Source organism: Aythya ferina (assembly GCF_964211825.1).
Source record: "Aythya ferina genome assembly, chromosome: 25".
NCBI lineage: Eukaryota > Metazoa > Chordata > Aves > Anseriformes > Anatidae > Aythya > Aythya ferina.
In genome coordinates this window covers 6,651,877-6,675,532 of record NC_140323.1, presented here as the reverse complement: position 1 = coordinate 6,675,532, position 23,656 = coordinate 6,651,877, and the positions used below count along the sequence as shown (strand labels likewise).

At 48.2% G+C, this 23,656-nt stretch overlaps 1 protein-coding gene across 17 annotated transcripts; it reads right to left on the bottom strand.

Annotated features, from left to right (window-relative positions):
* Window positions 1–1,174: 1,174 nt before the first annotated feature.
* Window positions 1,175–23,612, bottom strand: FGD2 (FYVE, RhoGEF and PH domain containing 2). Of its 17 annotated transcripts, XM_084498254.1 has the most exons (20): window positions 21,127–21,343; window positions 17,882–18,197; window positions 17,165–17,245; window positions 15,101–15,249; window positions 14,564–14,720; window positions 14,303–14,441; window positions 13,729–13,787; window positions 13,197–13,343; window positions 12,721–12,813; window positions 12,305–12,384; window positions 12,196–12,226; window positions 11,968–12,060; window positions 11,606–11,731; window positions 11,266–11,412; window positions 10,964–11,107; window positions 9,078–10,881; window positions 3,153–3,380; window positions 2,895–3,057; window positions 2,259–2,369; window positions 1,175–2,162 (listed from the first exon to the last, which is right to left on the bottom strand). In XM_084498254.1, the coding sequence occupies exons 2-16, from the start codon at window positions 18,077–18,079 to the stop codon at window positions 10,648–10,650; spliced, it is 1,878 nt and encodes a 625-aa protein (XP_084354380.1). In that variant the 5' UTR covers window positions 18,080–18,197; window positions 21,127–21,343; the 3' UTR covers window positions 1,175–2,162; window positions 2,259–2,369; window positions 2,895–3,057; window positions 3,153–3,380; window positions 9,078–10,647. The 17 variants fall into 17 exon arrangements, with proteins under 17 accessions (XP_084354380.1, XP_084354388.1, XP_084354391.1 ...); XM_084498262.1 differs by having other exon boundaries at window positions 1,175–2,369; window positions 3,153–3,659; window positions 3,797–10,881; XM_084498265.1 differs by having other exon boundaries at window positions 1,175–2,369; window positions 3,797–10,881.
* Between the last annotated feature and the right edge of the window lie 44 nt (window positions 23,613–23,656).

Genomic DNA, 23,656 nt, shown 5'->3' with positions numbered 1-23,656 from the left:
TCCCGGTATGCTCTGGGCACCCAGCATGACCTCCTGGAAGCCTGGTGCCGGAAAACTACACCTACTAGCATTCCCTGGAGAGCTGGCATGGCCAATCAGAGAACCCTAGCCGTTACCGCCCTTACACAAAAAAGCTTCAAGCCCTAACCCTAAAAATCATCGAAACCCCTACAGACCTAACGCAAACTATTTACCACACTAAACCCCTGAAGACCTATGCCTAAAACCCCTAAACCAATAAATTAAGACGCTCAAATCCCAAACCCACAAAATTAAGACGCTCAAATCCCAAATCCAAAAAAAAAATAGGACGCTCAAAACCCAAACCCAAAAAATAAGGACGCTCCAAACCCTAACCCAAAACATTAGGACACTCAAAACCCAAACCCAACCCAAAACATTAAGACACTCAAAACCCTAACCAAAAAAAAATTAGGACACTCAAAAACCTAATCCTGGAGAACCTACCCTGAAAAAAAAAAAAAAAAAAAAAAAAAAAAAAAAAAAAAAAAAAAAAAAAATTAAGATCTTAAAACCCTAACCCTAAGTAACTGACCAAAAATAAAACCCTAAGACCCTAACCCTAAAAAACATATCAACACTACAACACGAAAAACTCTAAAACCCTAACACGCTAACCCTGAAACCCTTAAAGCCCTAACCCCCAAATTCCTAAAATTCTAACTGTTAAAACTCCAACCCTAAAAACCTTAAAATCCTAAACATAAACCCTGAGAACGCTTACCCTGAAACCCAACCCTAGTGCCCTATCCCCTAAACCTTAAAACTGTGAATCAATCTTTGGAAAATAATATAGGCTCAGGAGAGGATCTCAGTACAGTAGCATTTTCATTTGAGATTACAATGGTGGGGGTCCCGCAAGCAGGAGGGTGCCTACTAATTCCATACAGTTTATATACTTTTTTTTTCCTCCCAAGGGCCAGGACCCTCCTGTTTCCCACTGTGCAATCCAGGTTCATGCTCTATCTGGTGCTTCACAGAAAATCTGGTGCTTCACAGCTGCTGGCCTGTTACAAGTCACATTTCTTTTGAGGCTTTTATTCTTTGAGGTGGTAATATTTCTTACACTGTGATTTCCACCTAATGGCGGTAAGGATTCTGGTTGTCTGCATTTTACAAGGTTGTCTGTTGTAATAAATGACTAAGTCCCAAATAGGATTACAATCAAAGTTTACAATTTATTAAATGAATAGAGGTAAGCAAACAGCACTGGGTGCGCTGGGAGTCTGCTCCACCAAGACGCACACAAGTTACATCAGGCGGCTGGTTTTTATGCTCCTAGGCTAACACATATTCGTTACTACTTCTAGAAAAGGCAGGGTTATTATAATTAATTCCTGGAATCCGAACCCGCCCACTGATGCATGCTTTATCAGTCTCTGGTGGTCCCTCTGGGGGTCTCTCGTACTGAAGGCTCATAGTCTTCCTCCCAGGCTTTTCCCTTGTCCTTCTCCTTTTTCCATCTTGGCTGGATGTCAGAGACTTGCATAGTGCCCCATGCAATAGTCATAACAGTTAGCAGTTATTCTGAAACCCCTTTGTTCTCTTATCCCCTGTTGACCCGAATTGCTGGACCATTCCTTTGCAAGATGAGAAGAGGTAAAGAGAGCAGGAGGAACAGCACCCCTGTTTTTGGTCTGGCTTAGTTCAACAGGGTGCAGCACAAGCAACCAGGCTGTTTCTCTTCAAAGACTTGCCTTAGCATTGGTGAAGGAAACTGACCGGGCTGACAACCCTCTCACCTATTTGCACCACTCTACAACATGGGGACTTCACCTCTCCAAGGCTGCACGAGGGAAGGGTGGAAACAAGAAAAAAAGCACATCCTGAGGCACCTCATAACCACAGCCTACCTACTGCAATACTTATATCTCTCTTCCCAGCTGCTTTACCTCTGCCGCTCTCCATCTCCAAACCACATTCTTTTTAACTGCCATGCAGAGTGGCAGTCCTCCAGGCACCATAGAGCAGCACCATATTTTTATTTTTTTTATTAGTATTTTTTAATTTCAAAACAGCATTCCACTTCCCTCTGAAGATGGACAGTAGGTCCAGCCAGTCACTGAGTTGCCAACACAGAGCTTCACAGTTCCAGAAGGCGCTCTTTCCTTTGACCAATTCCTTATAAATGTTATCTACCACTGGCAAAAGCAATAAACAGACTGCAAACATGCACTGCCATGTTTGACAAACTTTATGTTTTTAATTTTATTGTTTCAAAAGAGCAGTCCACTTGCCTCTACATCTGTGAAGTAGATCAAACCAGTCACTAAGTTGCCGAACAAGAACTTGAAGGTTCCAGAAAGCACTGTTTCCTTTGACCGGTTCTTCCTAATGTTTACCTACTGCTGGAAAAAAGCAAAAAGACTCTGTGCCAGCTGCCCTTGAGCACTCGCCCAGAGCTTGAGTATTCGCCCACAGACAGACCAGATGTCTTTTCCAAAACAGTCAGCACAATGTATTATTGCACTGATGGAACACCACTTTAGCTACCATCACTAATTACCAGGTAGGACAGCTCCAGGCCAAACACACACATAAAGAAGCACGCTACAAACATCATGAATGAAACACGGGAAAAGAATTACTTATGCTATAAGAATTACTCACCTGAAGAAGAGCTGCATGCAATAAAGGCACCTACTACTACATAGATTAATTTACTTTAATGATCCTACTAAATGTCACCTTAAATAGATGTACTTATCTCTTTCAACTTGGAAACACACCAACCCGTAGACTTTGACCCACCACCAGGCAGGGACTAGGAATACTAAGTAGAGGAGAAAACGAGTGTTGTGAGCCTGAAGTGTGTACAACCATAGTAAAGACGGCTCCTGAGAGGATGGGGAAACAAAGGGAAAGCTGCTTACCTCTAAGAAGTTGTCCTTGATCTTTGTGCCACGGACATTTGTCTTGAATGCTCGGCGCACTAGTTTAGGGGTCCCCATCCGTGGAAGGTTTACCTTGGGGAAGTCCTGCATGGTTCCAACCGCATTACTTATTTTTTCTGCCAGCAGGCAGTGGCAGAAAATCCTGAGAAACGGCAGACACATCAAACCATTTTCTCAATAACGGAAGCAGTGCGAACCGCACTGAAAACTGCAAGTGAAAACAGCAGAAATACACACCCCACGCTGTCTCAGGTAGGAAATAACTGCCCTGAGCAACATGCCCTTCCCAGGGTGAACCCAATCTACCCAAGGCCTTAGGGGGAAGGCAGAAAAGGAACCCAAGACTCTTAGTATGTCTCCTGAGAATCGCAATTTCCATTTACTCCATGTCTTCTGGTCTCACAGGATGAGGCAGAGGTATAATTAATTCCTTCTCCATCTCTCTGCAAAGAGCTTTTCTCATATCTGTGACAAAGAAGAAAAATGTTCTGATCATGGGAGTCATTCCACAAAGCCACACATGGTGAATTCACTATTACAGATAAGATCATTTTTAATCAAAAACACCTCGGCCACAACGTTACCACTGCAAACATAGCACTGCACAAAAGTTCAACTCAGGATATAGGAAAAGGTGATCTAAGAAGACGAATGAAGGTGACCAAAAGCATCTGCAACAACCATCTGGTAGATGGTTGTCCACAGCCACCAGATTTCATGGTCGTCTTTCCTGACAAATGAATCCTGGAACAACAGAAAAGATACACAACATGTCCACAACAACTTCTGAGGAGACTATTGAACAGAAAAAAAAAAATAAAAAAATAGAAACAGCAAGCGGCTAGTACGTCAGTTTTGTTAACAGAGTAACATTAACATACTAGAAATTTCCACGTTCTATGTAGCCCCAAGGCGGTGCTGGGTACATCCACTGATATTATTGAGGTGGCACAATGTCAGAGATAGCTAACAGACAAGGTACACCCAAGGTGCAACCAGTTTGGATCAGCTTGCATATGAGTCTGCTGATACATCAGTGCTGTTCTTCCAGAAGCAGACAGACTGTTATTCGTTCCTCGGTGGAGCTGTTATAAGTTGCCCCCTTAATTAATTTTCAGAGATCATTGCATTAATAATAGGAATTTATCGAGTAAGCAACAGCAAGCAAAACAGCGCTGGGCGGCCGGGGAGTCTAGGCTCCGCCAACAGCATGCACCTCACCCCCACCAGGGTCCCTTTTTATATCTTGCTAATTCCGGGATTACGCAGCACATCCTGGTATATTCTGCAACTGCGCACACTGTTGCTAGGGGGTCGTCTCTGTCCCTCTGGTGGTCGTGAAGATGAAGGCCATAGTCTTCCTTGGCGTTGTGGTTCAACTTCTTTTTTTATTTGGTCATGTTGGCCCAGCATGAGACAGGAAGGCAGGATGTTGATACACTAGTTTAGTAATTTATCAGGAGGTGGTTACATGAGCTTTGCAGCAGTGTCTTTGAACAAAAGAGGCAACTGAGATGCAGAAGGAGAGAAGGGGAGGGGGTTCTCTTTTTTGTTACATTAAGCAAAAGAATTTTCATAGTGTCTAACCAAGTATTATACAGCTCCTTACTTCAGCAGGGAGCTTTCACAACTCCTGCTCCTCAAACGGAACTCCTTGTTTTTATAATACAAAAGACAATGAACAAACATTTATTGTGTATTACAATCCTTCCTTTTTCTTTTAGTTACTCATTTTGTTCATTGAATCTCTGCAATGCCTGGCTACTAAGAACTAATGTTTCCTCGATTCCTTCATTGGTACTTATTGGCTCGTATTTGGCATGTATGAGCATTAAATGTGCCGCTTCTAAACGTCCCTTTACAATCGCAATCAATTTATTAAAAATACATGGTCCAAAAGTTAGTGCTATTATTAATAACAACAAAGGTCCTGTTATTGTTGATAATAAAGTAGTAAGCCAAGGTGAATAATTAAACCAAGATTCGTACCAGCTCTGTCGGGCTTCATTCTCCCGTTTCCTTTTTTTTTCCAACCCTTCCCTGAGTCTTGCCATTGTATCTCTTACCACTCCGGTGTGATCAGCATACACACAGCATTCCTTTTTCAGGGCTGCACACAGCCCACCCTGTTGTAAAAAATACCAAATCTAATCCCGTACAATTTTGTAACACTACCTCTGAAAGCAACCTGATAGATTTTCCAGGGCCGAGATGGATTGTTCAATTTGGGTCAGGTCCTCGTCCACAGCAATGTGTAAGGAAGTAAATTCTTGATTTTGTTTAACCAATGAGGCTACCCCGGTCCCCACTCCAGCTCCTCCCAGGATTATTAGGGTGGCCAAAGTCAGAGCCGTGAACAGTTCCCGTCTTTCCAGAAGACTTGCCACTGTGTGCTGGGTGTACATATAATCCTCAGGGTGGTATAGAATCCTTGGTATAATTATCACCTGTATACAAAAATCACGAGACGCATTAAAGAGTTTTAGTGATAGACAAGGAGTTACGCCCACTGATGAACAAACCCACCTAGCGTTGTTGGCTGGGATTAACCACTCGGCTGATTATTTTCCATTCTCCATGATATTACATAGGTGACACTTCCCACTAGGAACCATGCCCACACACCTACCACATCCAGTGACTTGTGTTAGTGTTACCCTTATGCCTTTTCCCCTACTGCAATGTAGAGGGTTGTTCTCGTTTGTGCAGGTGGGCTCCCCAGGATCCCCGATAGCATCATAATATGAAGGCCTTATACTAAAGCATAATCAACAGTGTTTTGTTACATTTGGATTTGCTTTGTTTAATAATTGGTAGCTGGCATTCATGACCCCCCCCCATATGTTATTCTCAGCTATGTTATCATTCTCGGCTTTACCTGAGCTCGTAGGGCTGCCGAGGATTGGCACTGTAGTATTTTCCACAGGCTGGATTCCCTGGACATTTTCTGAAAATACCTCATTTGGTTCTACTGCCTGGGGCCTATCAGCATCCTCCTTTTTTATTAGTATGAGTCCTCCCCTATCTGTTCCATGTTCGTAAAATCTGACACCCCACATTTTCCTAGTACCCAGCTAGTATCATCCGAGTTTATTATATATAGAGAGAGAACCTTGCAAATTTCTTCATTTCCGTGGAAGGTTCCTGTATACCCTATACCATGCCCTCGCCACCCGTAATGGGGATTCGCTTGTCAGTTACAACCTTACAGCCCATATCCCACTTGTAAGAATATATCCCGACCAGCCCCAAGTGTCCAGTCCATAGCAATGGTTTCACACCCCCGGTATGCACAATAATATGCATTCAGGTAATTACAGTACACCTTTCCTGGGTTAGAACTTGGGCAGAAAAAATCCTGATCGGTTAAAGCATGGCTGCACTGACACCAGGTCACATAATGTGATGCGGAAACTGGGAGCACCCGCTGTCGTCGTTTGCTGGATGACGAATTGATCCTTCCATCTGATCAAGCTCCATTTAAAAGGCTGGTGGGGATACGCAGACCCATAGCCGACCAAAACGATGATACTGACTCCCATGTATCGTAGGAGGTGGTCGGAGCCCATTGCTCCAGGGTGTTTTTAAATTGTCGGCCCCTCAGTCCCCCACCGTTTTCACTTCTCTGCTTTGCTTGTCAGTTCAGTTGCAGCGAACTACAAGGTATCAGTTCTTATTGGCAGCAGCAGTGTTCTTCAGGGGAACCTACTAGGGAGCCTTTGAAACAGGGCCTCCTCCCCTTCCCACGATACAGAGATAATATACAATACTTATCGAGTCAGTCTTAGTGTCAGCTTCAAGTCGTCAGGGCCTGGAGCTGCCTCCCATTTACTTTCCCGGATTGGTCCTTTCACACGGCTGGCATGCGTCCATCCTTTCTCCACAGTTCGAATAGCCGTTTCTGTGGTAAGCAAAACAACATAGGGGCCTTCCCCATCGTGGTGTTAAAGAAATCTCTTTCCAAGTCTTAATTAGAATTGAGGGTGATCAAGTGGCAATTCCAAGTCATAGGGCATACCATATAGCATTTCAAAAGGAGAAATTCCTACATCAGTTCTGGGCTGTGTCCATGTGCTTAACAGTGCAAGAGGTAAACATTTTACCCAAGAAGCCTTAGTTTCCAGCATAAGTTTTGTTAGTTGTTTCTTAATTTCACCATTCATTCGCTCTACCTTTCCAGCACTTTGGGGGTGCCACGGAGTGTGGTATTCCCAACTTGTTCCTAGAGCTTTCATAGTCTCTTGAGACACTTTGGAGACAAAATGAGGGCCTCAGTCAGAGTCAATTGTTTCTATAATTCCGTATCTAGGAATAATATTCTCAATTCCCAATTCAATCAGATTTTAGTATTTACTTAACCAATCATAAATTTCGGGATGATTAGGGTCTCAGTGGGGTCGGTCAGGGGAATGCAATTGTCCGCAGTTCCCTGAGCGGTCCCATCGGCAATCTGAGCTCGCACATGAACTCAGGTTGTTTTAAGAGTTAACTGCTTTTCTGTTTCCATAACAACTCTCTCGCAGACCCTTTGCCCCAGAGGGCTAACACCCCTGATTTTAGGGCTGAGGCAGAGCTATTAACATTCCTACATCCTCTTTCCCTGCTCATTCAACTTCGAATACCTTTAACACTTTCAACAACCCTTTTAACACTTCCTTTATCTTTCTCTAGCTTTTACTTTTCTAATGCCAACATCAAAGGCTCAGTCAGGGGCCAACTTAATTCCGTACCTTTTCCCTCCAAGATGCTGAAACAACATCAATATATAACATTTCATCCTGTTTTCCTTCTCTCCACAAAAACAACATTGACTGTAATATGGTGTTATAATTAATAGTTCCATTTAGGGGCCACTCCTCTCCATCCTCTAGTTTATAAAGTGGCCACCACTGAGTACAATATTTGATAAGAGTTCTTTTACTCTCTGTACCCTCTCACCCCACTATATCCCTCCAATGTGTTAGTATACATCCTAGGGGGCTTTTCCAGGGGATTTCTTTGCTTTGACCTTTTCCTATTGTAATCAACAGTGGTTAATATTCCACCGTTTTCCTAGGAGCTCTTTACTAGTCCATCCCAATCCCTCCAAAATCCACAATATATAGATACACAAGTAAAATCAGACCACTGTAAATTAACTGCCTGTAGGCAATTACACTGAGGATATTTAAACCTGATGAGCCAATAATATGCCTGGGCAAATTTTGTTCCCTTAGACATACACCTCAATGGCAGTTCTTATATTTACATATTTACATATTAACATATGTATAAAAGAACACTTTAACAAAAATGCCCGGGCTTCTATATATACAATATACAATGTACAGTTATTATTCCAGTTAAAATTATTCCTCAGCAGCTGCAAACATTATGCCAGTTACCATTAAAGCTCGCTTACCCTCCTCCTGTCTCTTTCTTAAAATCTCGGACATCCCTGGAATTAATGGGGATGGCCACATATTCCTAGTCACTGGTCCCTGAGCGCTAGAGTCAGAGTCGCTATCAGCATCTCCCTGGGGTTGTGGATTAGGAAGCCCAGGAGTCGGAGGGGCTGCAGGTGGACGTGGTGGAATATAGGGAAGCAGTGCGGCTGGGATCTCTAATTCTCGGTTTTTCTTGCGCCTCCCATCCCCTCCTTTTTCTTTTAGAGGGTATAAATTGGCTCGAGTTTCTGAGCTGATCCACAAATGTGCATATTCACTTTCTTCCAAACTAAAAGGTTCCTTTGAGTTTACATAAATACTTAGGCCTGACAAACCCTATCTTCAAAAGACCCAAATACAGGCCAGTAAAGGTGGTCTCCTCGAATCTGTTTACTGCCCCAAACTTCAACACTATAATGTATTATTTTTACTTTATTTTTTCCCCGCCTAGAAGGGGAATCCTCCCAGTTTTTAATCACTAATCCCGGGGTAACCTAACATCAGACGTTACCCCACCCATGGGACCAGAAGGCTTACTCTTCTTCTGTCCCATCTTCCAGAGCACCTTCACACACGCACGCACGAATCGCTTCCCCATTTTCATGGCCCAGTCCCTTGCAGGATGTGGGAACCGTACTACTGAGGGATCGACACTCGCTTCGTCCTGCTGGACGTCTCACAACGACACGCTCCAGGATGCCAACCCCAACCAAATGGCACACTGGCCTATACTTACTCATCCCATGAGTCTTCGTTCGGTCTTCGTGCACAAAGATTACTTGGGATTGCCGGCTTTATTTGCTTGCTGCTGAATTTAGGGTTCGTCGGTGAAGGATTTGAATCAAAGTAGTCCTAGCGAAGGCCGCTGAAATCAGCGGGGCGCCCCCTCCGAAGGTCTTTCAATCAAATTGCCTTCATCCGAGACATAGCACCGAATTTGTTATAAGTTGCCCCCTTACTTAATTTTTCAGAGAGCATTGTATTAATAATAGAAAGGAATTTATTGAGTAAGCCAACAGCAAGCAAAACAGCGCTGGGCGGCCGGGGAGTCTCGGCTCCGCCAACGGCACACACCTCACCCCCACCAGGGTCCCTTTTTATATCTTGCTAATTCCGGGATTACGCAGCACATCCTGGTATATTCTGCGACTGCGCACACTGTTGCTAGGCGGTCATCTCTGTCCCTCTGGTGGTCGTGAAGATGAAGGCCATAGTCTTCCTTGGCGTTGTGGTTCAACTTCTTTTTTTATTTGGTCATGTTGGCCCAGCGTGAGACAGGAATGCAGGATGTTGATACACTAGTTTAGTAACTTATCAGGAGATGGTTACATGAGCTTTGCAGCAGTGTCTTTGAACAAAAGAGGCAACTGAGATGCAGAAGGAGAGAAGGGGAGGGGGTTCTCTTTTTTGTTACATTAAGCAAAAGAATTTTCATAGTGTCTAGCCAAGTATTATACAGCTCCTTACTTCAGCAGGGAGCTTTCGCAACTTCTGCTCCTCAAACAGAACTCCTTGTTTTTTATAATACAAAAGACAATGAACAAACATTTATGGTGTATTACAAAAAGCATTTGTGAGCAGAATGAGGTCCTGGGAAAGTCTGGGATGGGCAGAGTACAGGCCAGCACAGGGACACAGATGGGGGTGTCCATTTTTACAGGGTACCCGCACACCATGGGACTGCAGCACTGTGAGGCCAGGAGTGCTGACAGGCTGGGAAAGCAGCATCCTAAATCCTGGACTAAGGTCCCCGAGCTGGGTGAGGGCAAGCTACCAAGCTTGGTCTCAGCAGGGTGCAAGACTGGGCCTGGTTATGGGTAAGATGATGCCAGGGAACAGTCTCTGTTGACAATCCTGCAGGACACTCCAGAAAATACACCCTCCATAAAGGCTCCTTAGACTGCACTGGGGTAAGAAGAAGGATTTATGGCAGCAGGCTATGTCTGCCATATGGCATCTACCACCAGGCTTGGAGGAAAGCTGAGGTGTGAAAGCTGTGCTGCCCTCAGGCGGCAGCACAGCGCAGCAGACCGATGCCAGGCAGGCTGTGGGCTCTCCCGAATGCCCTGGCTTTCCCCCCACCTCACATCCTAGGTACCTCCATCTTCAGGGAGGGGAGGGGAGGGGAGGGGAGGGGAGGGGGAGTTGGCTTGTCCATATGGTGACAAACATACCCCCACCTTGCCCTTTTTGCAGTGAAAAATTAAAGTACAGAGAGGTGGGGGATCTGCCTAAGTCTGGCTATGAACAGGAGGTGTTGATGGGTAGGTGTGACCCACCAGGCAGCCCAGGAGTTGGGCCTGGATTCACTCTGCTGCACTGCATGAGTCCACATCCTCACTCTCCTCTGGGTGTATGATCCCTGCAGCACAGCGTGCCATGATCCTCATCCAGCGCTGTTTCAGCTCCTCTGTGTCGGCCAGGAAGGTATAGACCTGCTGGGACTGTGCCAGCTGGAAGAGGTGTTGGGCTTTGCCCTGTGGCAGGTCCCTTACCTGGTATCCCAGCAGTGGAATGGAGGTGTGGGCTCGGACATCCTGCTAAGAGAGAACACAGCAATGAAAGGCAGGCAATCTAAGCACTGGGCTGCCCCCTTGCAGATGGAGCTGAGCCCAGCCTTACCTGGGGGGCTGCATAAATGTACAGCACAAGGGGATCATCCCATGGGATAACAAACCAGCCTCTCATGCCTCCCTTGCCGTTCTTGTCCAGCAGCTGCAGGGAACTGCACAGAAGACTCCTGCCTGATATTTCTGCAGCTCCCTTCTGCCAAAAAATAAAATAAAATAAAATAATAAAATAATAATAATAAAAAAAAAACAGCCAAACACTCAGTGTTAGTGGAAGCAGAAAGGGCTGGGAATGGCAGCAGAGGTTGGAGGAGCAGGGCACAGGGAGGATGGGCAGAGAGGGGTACAACTGACCTCCAGGATGCCTTTGTGCTTCCACTCCTGGTCCTCCAGCACTACATGGCCCATCAGGAAGACATAGCATTCCTGACATACACGGTTTAGGCGGTTCCCATCATACTGAAGCTTCACCTTGTGTTCTGAGCAGCGAGCACACACCACCTACAACCATCAGGCATGGACACTGATGGGGCTAGGGTAAAACTGGGGCATCCCTATAACTCCATGAGGAGCTGAGGGACAGGAAACAGCCCCAAACCCAGGTAAAGGGGTGCAGAGTGTACAAAGGCTGCATTCCTGGCCCAACTGCTCAGGCCAGAAGGGAAGGGAGGAGTTGGGGGAGAGGGTAACTCACATATCCACAAGCTCTACAGTGGTGTCTCCGGCGCATGATGGCATTGAAGGGCTCCTTGCAGCGCATGCACATGGTCACCAAGTTGTCCCGCACCCACTGTGGGGCTCGGCAGCCCAGCTCTTCTGTCTGAGGGTGGGAAATGGCATTGCTGGGGCTAGCTAGTCATGGTCAGGGTGGTCCTGCTCACACTCCTCTCAGCCTCCTCAGGCCCTCTGCACTTACTTGTCCCTCCCCAGTCTGCCCCCACTAGTTCTGTAGGGTTTAGCTTAGGAAATTGAGGCACAGCAAAGTGGGATCTCCCTGAGCTTCAGCGTATGGGGGTGCTGGAGGCAGACAGAACATGGGAAGGACAGAAGGGTTACCTTGAGTGTGGGGTTTCCTGTCTCCAGCCCACGCACAACCATCTTAAAGCTCTCACTCCTCTTCTCCTTCCTGTCAATGGCATCCTGGAAAGCCTAAAAGGGAAGGCAGGGCTGGAAGGACAGATAGGGGGGATACCCAAACACTGACAGGTAGGGGATAAGCACCCCTGGGGACCCAGGCATCCAGCTGGTGTGGGATGTGCCACTTCTCACAGCACTCAGCCGTACCTTGATCCAGGCATTCATTTCCTCCCCAGACCTAAGTGCAAAAAGCGAGATGGATGAGCTGGCATCCCTCCTCCCTGAGGAGAAATGGGGCCATCACACTTTTCCTTACCTGGCCTGCAGCTCCAGTGTCCGTTGCTTTCCCGAGACTAGGAAGGTGTGAGGGAATTGCATATCATTCAGCTCCTGCACCTGAGAGACACCAAAGAGAACATGGGAAGCAGCTGAACAAACATCCAGCTCAAAGGGACCTCCATCTGTGAAGTGAGTAACAGGGAGTTCCCTCAGGCAGAAGCCCTTCAGCCCCTCAAATCCGTGCATGACATTGCAGTGCAATCTCACAGGATCAGGTTGCAACCAGTCCCCCTCACCCACAACATCAACCCTGGCTCCAAATTCTTCCTCCCTTCCCAGGAAGTACAAGGTAGCAGCCACACTACACCCCAGAGAGGGCTGCATTTGGAGGAAGCCTCTGAAACTGCTAACCAAGGCCTTGGGGAAAGCAAAAAGACAAAGGGCTTGTCTGACCTTCATGCCATCCATGTCAATGCGGAGGCGGACCTGGAACTCAGCGCCCACCTGAATGACCTTAGGCACGCAGTACAGCAGCATGTTGTTGAACTGTGCAGGAGAAGAAGAGTGTGGGTCTGTGCCCAGCAACCCATCTGCTCAGGGCTGAGGGGTTCACTAGGATCAAGGGTCCCTCAGACCCTAGGAGCTGAGCCAATCCCTGGGAAGGATTTGGACTAGAAGGTGCCTACTTCTGCCCCAGCCCTCTCCCGCCCTACAAAGGGAAAACACTACAGGATTCTTGCGTCCCCCAGGGAATCAGAGGTTCCCAAACACATGGAGCCCTGAACCAGGGTGTTCAAACCCCCCAGATGTGAAATAATCCTTTCTATACAGAGATGAGCCACCACCACCCCTGGCCAAGCTGTCTGCCCCTCTCGCCATCCCTATCCCACCTGCTCCCTGCCCCTTCCCCCTGGCATCCTGGCTCCCACCAGAAACAGGTACTTCTCCGATGTGCTGTTGTTGCGGGTTGAGATTTTTTGGACTGGCCCCTCCTTGATCAGCTCATTGGAGGGATCCACAATGTCATCCTCAAGGCCCAGTCTCTGGTAGACCTCCCAGAGGTTCTGCAGCCGCTCCTGGGGGAGGCAGGGGAACCTGTCTGGGAGGGAGCTGAACAGCCAACACCTGCGTCCCCTCCAGCCCCAGCCCAGCTACTGAGTACTGGGGGAGATGGCACATGTCACTCACCCCAGACTGACCTTCACGAGCAGCTTCCAGCCTGGAAACAGCCAGTCACAACACGGCTGATGCTACAGGCATTATTTCCCCAGGCTCAGGGAGATGAGGGTCAGACATCAAAAGCAAAGTCTAACCTCCCTGGCTGAACCCTGCCCCATTCTGGGCAGGGTTTTGCTCTATTCTGAGTTGCACAGCAAAGAGGCCATAAGAAAATCTGGCAGAGTGCCAGCAAATCACCATGCCATGACTTGCAAAGCATTGCCAGCTGTGACAGGTACTCACCATCTCAGCAATAGCTGTATTTGAATGCTTGGCCACCATGAAAATCATCTCCAGGGCCTCTGCAAGGAAAAGAGAAAGGAAGAAGGGTTAAGCTCCTGCTGTGGAGAGGTAGGAGAAAACTCCTGCATCTGTCCTCACCAGCAACCGCACATGCAGTGGCTGCTGTCCTACCCTGGATACCATCTGAATGGCCCTGAGCACCACACAGGTGCCTGGGTCCAGCTAGATTATGCAGCACAGGCAGTCGTGGGGAGACACAGGGTGCTAATTTATCCTTCATCCCAGCTGGACTGGGAACTGCTGTTATCCACACGGTTGTGATACCTCCCCTGGTCGTGGCAGATCTCCCTGCAGGGAAATGCTCTGCAGCAGGGCACCTTGTCCTGAACCATCACCCACCTCTCCCAACAACTTTCACAAACCCTAAAGGGGTCAGAAAAGTGTCATACTCAGAGGTTTATCCAAGAGCAGCTGTTGAGAGGACCCAGGTAGCCCGATGTCCATGTACAATGTCAGGAGCTGTCAATTCCCCCACCAACCCACCCCACTGCTCACTACAGCAAGGAGCTCTTACTCTCTGCATCATTCCGATCTGGGGACTCAGGCGGCAGTTTTTGGATATAGTCTTTTAAGAGGAGTTCATAGCGTGGGATCCTCTGCACTGGTTCCAGCATATGGTGCTGCAGTGTTAGGTTAGCGCAGACCTTCCTCTTCTGACCCATGCACAGAGAAAGAAACAGTAAACACAGTAGTTCCTACTCTCCTCTGCTTCCTCCCTAGAGGGAGATTTTGGGAAGCATTCCTGTGGTCCCCCCACACTGCCATGGCCTATCACCTGGATGTCAGCAATGAGCTCCTGGAAGGGCAGTGATTTCTCTGTCCAAACGGTGATGAGCTCCACAGCCTTGTTGAAGTTCTTCACATATTCACCGTACATTTTCAGGAATGGTGCAAGCTTCTGGATCATGTCCCCGATCCTTGGGTGGGAGCTCCTGCAGTAGGGAACCACAGCTTCCTCAGACCATAGGGAAGATGGACAGCAAGAGATAAAAAAAGGGGGGCAGTTTATGCATGACAGAGGTTTATGGCTACATCCTCATACAACTCCCCACTCTCTAGAACAGGTACATGGCCAGACAGCCTTAGCATTCATTCCTGGGAACACCCCTAAGCCACATGAGATGTCACTCCGCTTTTCAGAAATAGCTTAATCTGGGCTGGACTGTTTTAAGGAAGTGCTCTCCGGCACAAAGACGTCTGGAGCAAAACAGGCTTGAACTCTCTAGTCCTATTGGGAGGCCAAATTCGCCACTGCTCCTTTATTCTGGGAAATTAACCCAAGCATCCTGAACCCTCCCCTCCCACAGCTCACCAATTCTCCATGCGCTTCTGCAGCTCTGGCAGGAAGAACTTGGCATGGAACTGGTAGATGGAAGAAATGTTGGAGAAGATCATTTTTACCACATCCTCTGGGACTGTCTTCCCATTTTTGGCTTCTTTCATCAGCTCTGTATAGAACACCTGAAAGAAAGGTAGGAGAAGATCACATTCGAGATCATCCAAGGAACCTGAATGTGCACAAGCCCAAGGGACCTGACAAAATGCATCCACAGGGCCTGATGGGATTGGTGGATGAAGTTGCTAAGCCACTACCCCTCGTATTTGAGAAGCTGTGGCAGTCTGGTGAAGCTGTGGCATTCTGGTGAAGTTCTCAGTGAATGGAAAAGGACAAACTTAAACCCCATCTTTAAAAAGGTAAAAAAGGAAGACCCAGGGAACAGACCTGGCAGGCCAGTCAGTCTCACCTCTGTGCTTGGCAAGACCACGGAGCAGACCCTCCTGGAAACTATGCTAAGGCACACAGAGATCAGAGAGGCAATTTGTCACAGCCAACATGGCTTCACTAAAGGCAGATCGTGCCAGACAAATTTAGTGGCTTTCTACAACAGAGTTAAAGCATTGGTGGATAAGGGAAGAGCAACTGATATCATCTACCTGGACACATGCAAAGCACTTGACATGGCACTACACAACATTCTTTTCTCTAAATTGGAGAGACATGGATTTGATGGATGGACCACTCGGTGGGTAAGGAACTGATTGGATGGTTGCACTTAGAGTTGCAGACAACAGCTCAATGTCCAGGTGGAGACCAGTGAGGAGCGGTGTCCCACAGGGGGGTCGGTATTGAGACCAGCACTGTTTAACATCTTTGTCAGTGACATGGACAATGGGATTGAGTGCACCCTCAGCAAGTTTGCTGAGGAGACTGAGCTGCATGGTGTGGTCAACACACTGGAGGGAAGGGATGCCATCCAGAGAGACCTGGACAGGACTGAGAGGTGGGCCTGGGAAAACCTCAATGTGTTCAACAAGGCCAAGTGCAAGGGCCTGCACCTGGGTCAAGGCAATCACAAACATAAATACAGGATGGGTGATGAAGTGAAAAGAGAGCAGCCCTGTGGAAAAGGTCTTGAGGGTATTGGTGGATGAAAAACTGAACATGAGCCAGAAATGTGCGCTTGCAGCCCAAAAAGCCAATCGTATCTTGAGCTGCATGACAAGTACGGCCAGCAGGTCAAGGGAGGTGCTTCTCCCACCCTGCTCTGCTCTCCATGCTATCATCTGCAGTGGTGCGTTCAGTTCTAGAGGCCCCAGCAGAAGAAAGACATGGACCTGTTAGAAGAAAGACATGGACCTGTCCAGAGGAGGCTTGTAACGATGATCAGAAGCTGGAGCACTTCTGCTATGAGGATAGACTGAGAGAGTTGGCATTGAGTTCAGCCTAGAGAAGGAAAGGATCCAGGGAGGCCTTATAGTACTTAAAGAGGACCTACAAGAAAGCTGGAGAGAGATTCTATCAGGGAGCACAGGAATAGGACAAGGAGTAATGGATTTAAGGTAAAAGAGGGTAGATTTAGATTAGACGTTAGGAAGAAATTATTTACTATGAGGGTGGTGAGGCACTGGAACAGGCTGCCCAGAGAAACTGTGTATGCCCCATCCCTGGTAGTGTTCAAGGCCAGGTTGGATGGGGCTTTGAGCAACCTGGTCTAATGGAAGGTGTTCACGCCCACAGCAGGTGAGTTGGAATTTAGTGGTCTTTGAAGTCCCTCCCAACTCAAACAATTCTGTGATTCTATGACTCTATGATTTTGTGATTCTCTGGCTGTGATGACCAGCAACCCAGCAAGGCTCACATCTGCACAGATTCATTCTCTCCATAACCTCCAGGAAACAGTTCCTGGCCTGTGCACACACTGAACTGAGCCCAGGCACTGCCACAGTATCCCAGCCCTGTCAAGGAGAACAAGACAACTGCTAAGTGTGTGCCTGGTTTGTCAGCATGGGCTGCCCAGGCTGTGCTAGTGGGGGCTGGTTGCAGCAGGGCTATCACTTCCCAGGCTTGCATGCGCTTTTCTGCTCCCCAGCTCACCTGGTCAAGAAGGTGGAGGCGGTTGACGTAAGCCTGCTCTGTCTCCAGCAGCTCCAGAGCGATTTTCTTTTCCTCTGGCTCCTGCATGAGGAGAAGTGCTCAGTCTCATGGGCAGTGATGTGAGCTGTCCCTAACAGCCTGAGGGGATCCAGCTCTGTTCCGCAGGGTTCAGAGCCCACAGTGCAGCTGGAAGCGAACCTTACTCTGGGTCAGGGCAAAGGAAGGGCTTCAACAAAGCATCCAGCAAAACTGAGTGTGAAAACAAAACTGTGTGAAAACAAAGCAGGCTGTGGGGAAGCTTGGCTCACATTCTTATAGGTCACTCCTTTCTCCATGTCCATTTCTCCTAGGGCAATACAGGCCTAGTGATCTCATACAGTAGGGCAGCATGGGGTGGGTTAACCCCATGGTCTGCAGTTCTACCAAGGCTTCTGAATGAGACCTGCAGAAATGCATCTGCAATTGGCATGGGTGACGCTGTGGGACCAACCATGCTATAGTTATATCAGAGCTAGAAGACACAAGCTTTACCTGGATCTATCTGACTACAGGGAATTTGTGCCCAAAGCACCAGGAACAGGGCCACTTCTCTGTCACCCCCTGCACCAGACCTTGAACAGGCAGTGACTTGCTCAGCAGAGACCTCAGCTCTGATCCAGCACACACACCTGGGTGTGAGCACCCATCAGCCTACCAGGAACCACCTCCAGAGCTCACCTTGCTGACAGCTTCGAGGCCTGGATCCTGTTGCCTCCTCCAGTTGTCCCCGCTGATCTTGTGTCGGAAAGAACGAAGGCATTTGAAGCTAAGCCCCTTCTGAACTTCCTGCTCTTTCTGCCCTGCTGCTAAGGCCTTCCTCTTCTGCTGTTCCTCCTCCTCCTCACTCTCTTGCTCTGCTTGGTGCCTGGCAGCCATCTGGGAGAAGTTCTGGCCCTGGCTGGCTGAGGATGTTGGAAGCTGTTGGGGCTGGCTTGTCACAGGATAAGCCTGGCCATGCAGAGAGTGTTAATCCCTCCAGGGGAATTTGCCAACCCTGCAAGGAGGGGAACCAGCATGATCAGACGCCCCAGCACAGTGCAGGCCTCCCGGCTGCCAGCCCACAGGCTGGCTTTCCCACAGCACTGTCCTGAGGTGGCCTAGGATCAGGCTACCATCCTCAAGCAAGATGGTAGGAAATGGCAGCACTTCAGTGCTGATGCTACCCTGCTCTGCCACAACCCTGCTGATACAAACCAGTGTCTGAAAGCCTATACATAGTCTGAGGGTGACATGATCCAGTCTCTCCTCTCCTGGTTCCTCCTGCTGGTGTGGTTAATCCCCATCCTGCTCTACAAGAGCACAGCTCAGCTATTCACAGGCAGCCTGAGCCATCTTAGCCTTCCAGACTTGCACAAGCCATGTATCTCCTTGGCACAGCCCATCACTTCCTCTCAGGCATCACTAGGTGGGAGCAATCTGAAATCTGAAGCTTTGCTGGGTTTTCTGCCCTGTCCCAGGCTCTTCTCCCCCCCACTCCTGATGTCTCCATGCAATAACACACAAACATGCCACCACGTTTTGCTGAATGCAGCCAAAATTCTGGGCTGCAACAGATCACCTGGAGGTTTTCCCCTCCCACTTCAGTGTTTCTTCCCAGAGATATGTCTCTGCCAACTTGTTCCCCATGTCTCCATATGCTTGACTTGGCGTAGTGCTCTTCAAGCCACTTCCAGTCTGGATCTCTAGTTTAAAACTAATTTTACTAATTGTGCTAGGGCCTGACTTGGGAAACCTGACAGCCTCTGAATACCTCTCACCAACTCAACAACTTTCAAGGCAATGCCAGTCCTTGATCATCCCAGACCTTATCCTTTCAAACTTCCTCCCCAGGGTCAGGACAAATCCCACATGAAGACCACTTCCATCTCTGGGCTCACACCATCACTTTGGATACATGTCAGACAAAGCTTGTCTGTACTGTTTATAGAGGGGCATCATCCCTGTTCCCAGCAGGATCCTCTTCCACTTCAAGTCCACGCCATTTAGCTTTGGTGTCAGCAAATGGTGCATCTGGATCTTTGCTTGCTCCCAGCTGTTTAATGCCCAAAGTGCAGACCTGTCCTTTGCAGCACTGGAACAGCTCTGGCTTTCTGTCTACTGCTGCTGTGGAGCCAAAGCAGGGAACCAACTGTCCTGGGCACAAGGCTTTAAAAGCCAAATAGCTAAGAGGTCTCAGCCTTGAGGAAGGTTTGTGGTTTTGCAGAAGGGTGATCTTTTAGTGGCTTTCTCTCTTCTCTTTTCTGGCAAAGACAAAGACAAATACAGAGCAGCACCTTGAAGGTGACAGCAGTGAGCTGCCTGTCACCAAAGAGCTGGTTGTTTAGTAAATTCCTCCAGGCAGAAACTAGTAAGACATCCAGTGGTGGCCTGCAGACAGGAATGGAATGAGGAGGAGGAGGAGAAAAGCAGGATGAAACTGGACATAAAACCATGAAGTTGCAGACAGGAAGTGACTCAATAGCAGACACTCATCTGAAGAGGAGGACAGATCTACCCCACATGGACCAGCACGTGTCTGTGAGCTCGTGAGTGCATCCACAGACACGCACACCTGTCCTTGGAGGCAGTCATAGCCCTTCATGTGATAGAGATGATTTATCCATCTGTCCCAGTGCCTTCCAGACCTGTGTCAGCCTAAATCCACTGCTGAGATCCAACAGGGAACTTCTCTGTTCCTATTTGCATTATGACTTGTGCTGACTTAGGCTACACTGTTTTCTGTTCCATAAAACTTGTTTCCAGGTTCTACAGCTTCCTCTAAAAGTGATAAAAGTTACTTTTATTTCCCCTAACTCAAACATATGAAAACAACAAACACACTGCAGCAGCAAAATGGGGATAGATCAAAGACCACAAATGGTTCCAACACAACATCACAAGACAAATTGTGACTGTGGGACCATGGGAACAACCATACTATTCTGAAGCCCTCCAGAGCACAAAGGTCAAGCAGAGCACACAATGTAGGCAAAGCACCTGGAGCAGAAGGAAATCTTATGTCTCACCATTTTTAGGAAGGGCTGCAAAACCAAGGCTCACTGAGAGCACCTCACAGATACAAGAAAAGGCAAGATTTGGTATCCCTATTTAGCAGATACGAAAACCTAGGCATTGACCACAAACACAACCCACCCCAAGCCTCAGAACCACCTCACTGGAGCAAGGCATATCACCAGCCCTGACTCTGGCCTATGCTGTTTGTCATCCCGTGCGATCTGCAGGTCCCAGCTCATGCTTCAAATGAAGATGCTGTTTTATGGAGCAGCCACACAGCCTGAAAGGCATTGACTCCCCTCCACACACACACTCCCTTGCAAGATGCTTTCTGTTCCCCTTCCAATGGGTCATACTGCTGCAAACAACTGGATGTCTGAAGCTGGTGTCTGAGGCTCAGGCCCTCTAAGACACTCAAGCAGCCGATTTCCAAGGACTGTGAAGCGCCCAGCTGTCTACCTGCTGGCCCAGAGCTCGTGGGGCTGCTCTGGTCAGATGAGTTGCAGAGGAAGCTGGAGGTGTACTGGTGGAGCTATGGCAGGAAGCGTGCACACCTACCGCCCCAGGCTGTACTTGCCTTTGGGTGAGAACTGTCTGCATGTTTGCAAACCAAAATCTTCTTCTCCAGAGGCAGCAGAAAAACAACATTCAGCAGGCAGGCTAACTGCAAAGGTACTGAGCCTAAACCTGATCCTGGCACAGAAACCTCCAGCAAAGTCAGTCACCTCCTAGCTAAGGTTTTCAGACTTTGCTCCATGACCTGCAGCATGAGGAAGGCTACAGGGCAAATCTGAGTGCTAAAGAAAAACAAATTCCCCAATTGCCTTTCCCCACAGCCTCCAAACCACCTCCACCATGGGTCTTCTTTCCAAAACCACACCACATGGAGCCCTAATGTACCTGTAGCGCCCCTGACGTTTCCTTCTTACCCACAGTCTTCAAACAGCCACCAGGTTCAGCATGTTCCACTGCCTGCCTGCCTCCCTCTCCATGGCACAGGCTGCGTCAGCTGGGAGCAGATCCCAGGTGTAAGGATGGAGCTGCAGGGGCAGGTGACTGTGGCTCCCGGCCACGGCCCTGAGCCTTTCCCTCCCTTACTCCACTTTGAGGTGTCCCTGGGACCCACAGCACAGCCCAGCTGCTGTCCCTTCTGCAGCAGATGAGCTTTTATCTGGCGCGGCCTCAAAAAGGAAAGAGGAAGCGCACCAGGCTGCAAGGAGAAGCTCTCAAAAACACTGGGAATTTGTTCAGCCTGGCCCCAAACTGGCTGCGGCACCAAAGGCAGGGCAGCAGCAGAGCAGCTGTGTTATAAATGAAGTCTCAACTAAATCTAAATTTAGTAATATTTATAAAAGAATATTTATAAAAGGTATAAAAGGCAAGTAAACATCGCTGGGTGTGCGGGGAGTCTACGCTCCACCAACACGCACACAAGAACATCAAACACTCTAAATATACAGATCATTGCTTTTACATACTAAACCCGAGTATGCCTATACATACGTACAATCAGAAAAGGTAACAAACAATCCTTTAAGTTCCATGGCTTAACAGTCTCCATTTTCCATTCCTTTTCTTAATTACAAACAAGTCTCCATTTTCCATTCCTTTTGAACAATATGTCTTGCTTTAAATTGTCAAGCAACTCGGCCTTTGGGCCTTATGTATCCCGCTCTTCCCGGATCAAAGAAAAGCATACCCATCTCCTTTTCAAGGCCAACAGTGTCTGGGTCAAAAGGCACGTCCAGGTCAGCAGGGGGCGTAACAGCAAAGGCCTGTAGCGGCGGAGGGGCCGATGGCATAGCAGTCAGATCAGTAAACGAGCCCGCAGCTCGCTCACTGTCTGGCAAACCACACGTTTCTGACTGTGGTCCCACAGGGCTCTTTAAGGCCTCAGAGACAGCTCGCCAGGTGCCGAGCAATCCCACTGCAACCTCGTTGTTTTTAGTTGCAGAGTCCCACAACTTGACATCAATTTGGTCCCATATTTCAGGATCATAAACAGTCTGATTGTTAATAAGGATGTGGGAATATAAATGTTGTTTTTGCAGAGTTACATTGTTTAGAAGGAGGGAATGTGGTACTGAGATATGCTTACAGTGATAAGAAAGCAGGCAACCTTGTAAAATGCAGACAATCAGACTCCTTAGGACAATTAGGTGAAAATCATGGTGTCAAGTCAAGTCAGATAAGTGAAGAAACATTACCACTTCAAGCAGTAAAAATGTCAAAAGAAATTTGAAATTTAACAGGCCGGCAACTGAAGGCCATGCATTGTTTGTGAAGCATCAGGTAGATTGTGAACCTGGATTACCCACTCAGTGGGGAAACAGGGGAGGGTCCTGTCATCAAAAAGTATATAAACTGTGTTTTGGAACTAGTAGATGCGCTCTCTCCTGCTTGTGGGGCGCCCGCCATTGCAATCGCGAATAAATTACTACTTCACTGAGATCCTCGCCTGAGCCTAAGCTATTGGCTACGGAGTGTTTCTCACAAGGAGAATAAGCTCTGTCCTGGTAATAATATGTCCTGGTAAGGTTACCAGGACAGCCTTTGTTCCTAAGGACGTATGATTCCCCATAATGAGCAACTGCTTACCAGTGAGAGGCAGTTGTGTGCACGGGTCTGCTTCTCTCAGCTTGAGCTTCTTCCCAGCTCCTGTGTGCCTGTTTCCAGTGACTTTCTGTACGTGCTTCTCTGAGCAGTTTGCTGAGTTTGGCTGAACCCATCTTCATGATGCAATCAATGTGCCTGTTCCTGTCTTGGTCTCCGTTCTGCTAGCCTGTTCCTTTTCATTCCTTCTTTCTGCTTCTTTATTGATGACATAACTTCATCGTGTTGCCTTTTTTTTTTTTTTTTTTAATCTTGACGACAGGCTCCCCTCTTATACTCTTCACCCCACAATAGTTCTTTTCAAAACAACTTTCCATTGGTCGAACAAGTTTGCAAATAACAGCAACGGCAAACACCCAGCAACTTCGATGCCTTACTGGCTGGAGAACAAGCAACCGGAGACTGCATGGAGTCTCCTGAATCACCCTTCTTTGTTCCCTCTAAACTCTCTTACATTCCTGATGGCTTCATAATTAAGAGTCTGATGTTATCATCAACCACGCGGGCTTTCCGACCCCCATGGCCACACTCCCAAATCTCCCCCTTCTTTATTAATGTCAACCGTTTTCTCGACACGAATTACCACTCCATATATAACAGCTGCAATGCCACGAGCCCGCTACGCGTGCCGGCCCGCGGCAAGCCAGCGGCGGCGGGGCTGTGCCGGGGCAGCCCCCGCGGGGCCGATGGCACTGCGAGGGGCCGCGACCGGGCTGAAAGGGAGCGGAGCGGAGCGGAGCGGAGCGGAGGCTCCCTGGCCCTCCAGGGCTGCTCTGGTGCGAGGGGACACGAGCCCGCGGGAGGAGGGCGCGCTGGGGCCAGCCTCTTGGCGCGCCGCAGCCGCCC

What these genes read in the sequence shown, in the direction of transcription:
- FGD2 (XM_084498261.1), bottom strand. Translation starts at nt 18,079, where the DNA reads ATGGCTGCCAGGCACCAAGCAGAGCAAGAGAGTGAGGAGGAGGAGGAA. An exon ending in GCCTCGAAGCTGTCAGCAAG is followed by an intron (nt 17,246 to 17,881) that starts GTGAGCTCTGGA and finishes CTCCTCATGCAG; the next exon opens with GAGCCAGAGGAAAAGAAAAT. An exon ending in AGCACAAAGGCATCCTGGAG is followed by an intron (nt 11,108 to 11,265) that starts GTCAGTTGTACC and finishes ATTTTTTGGCAG; the next exon opens with AAGGGAGCTGCAGAAATATC.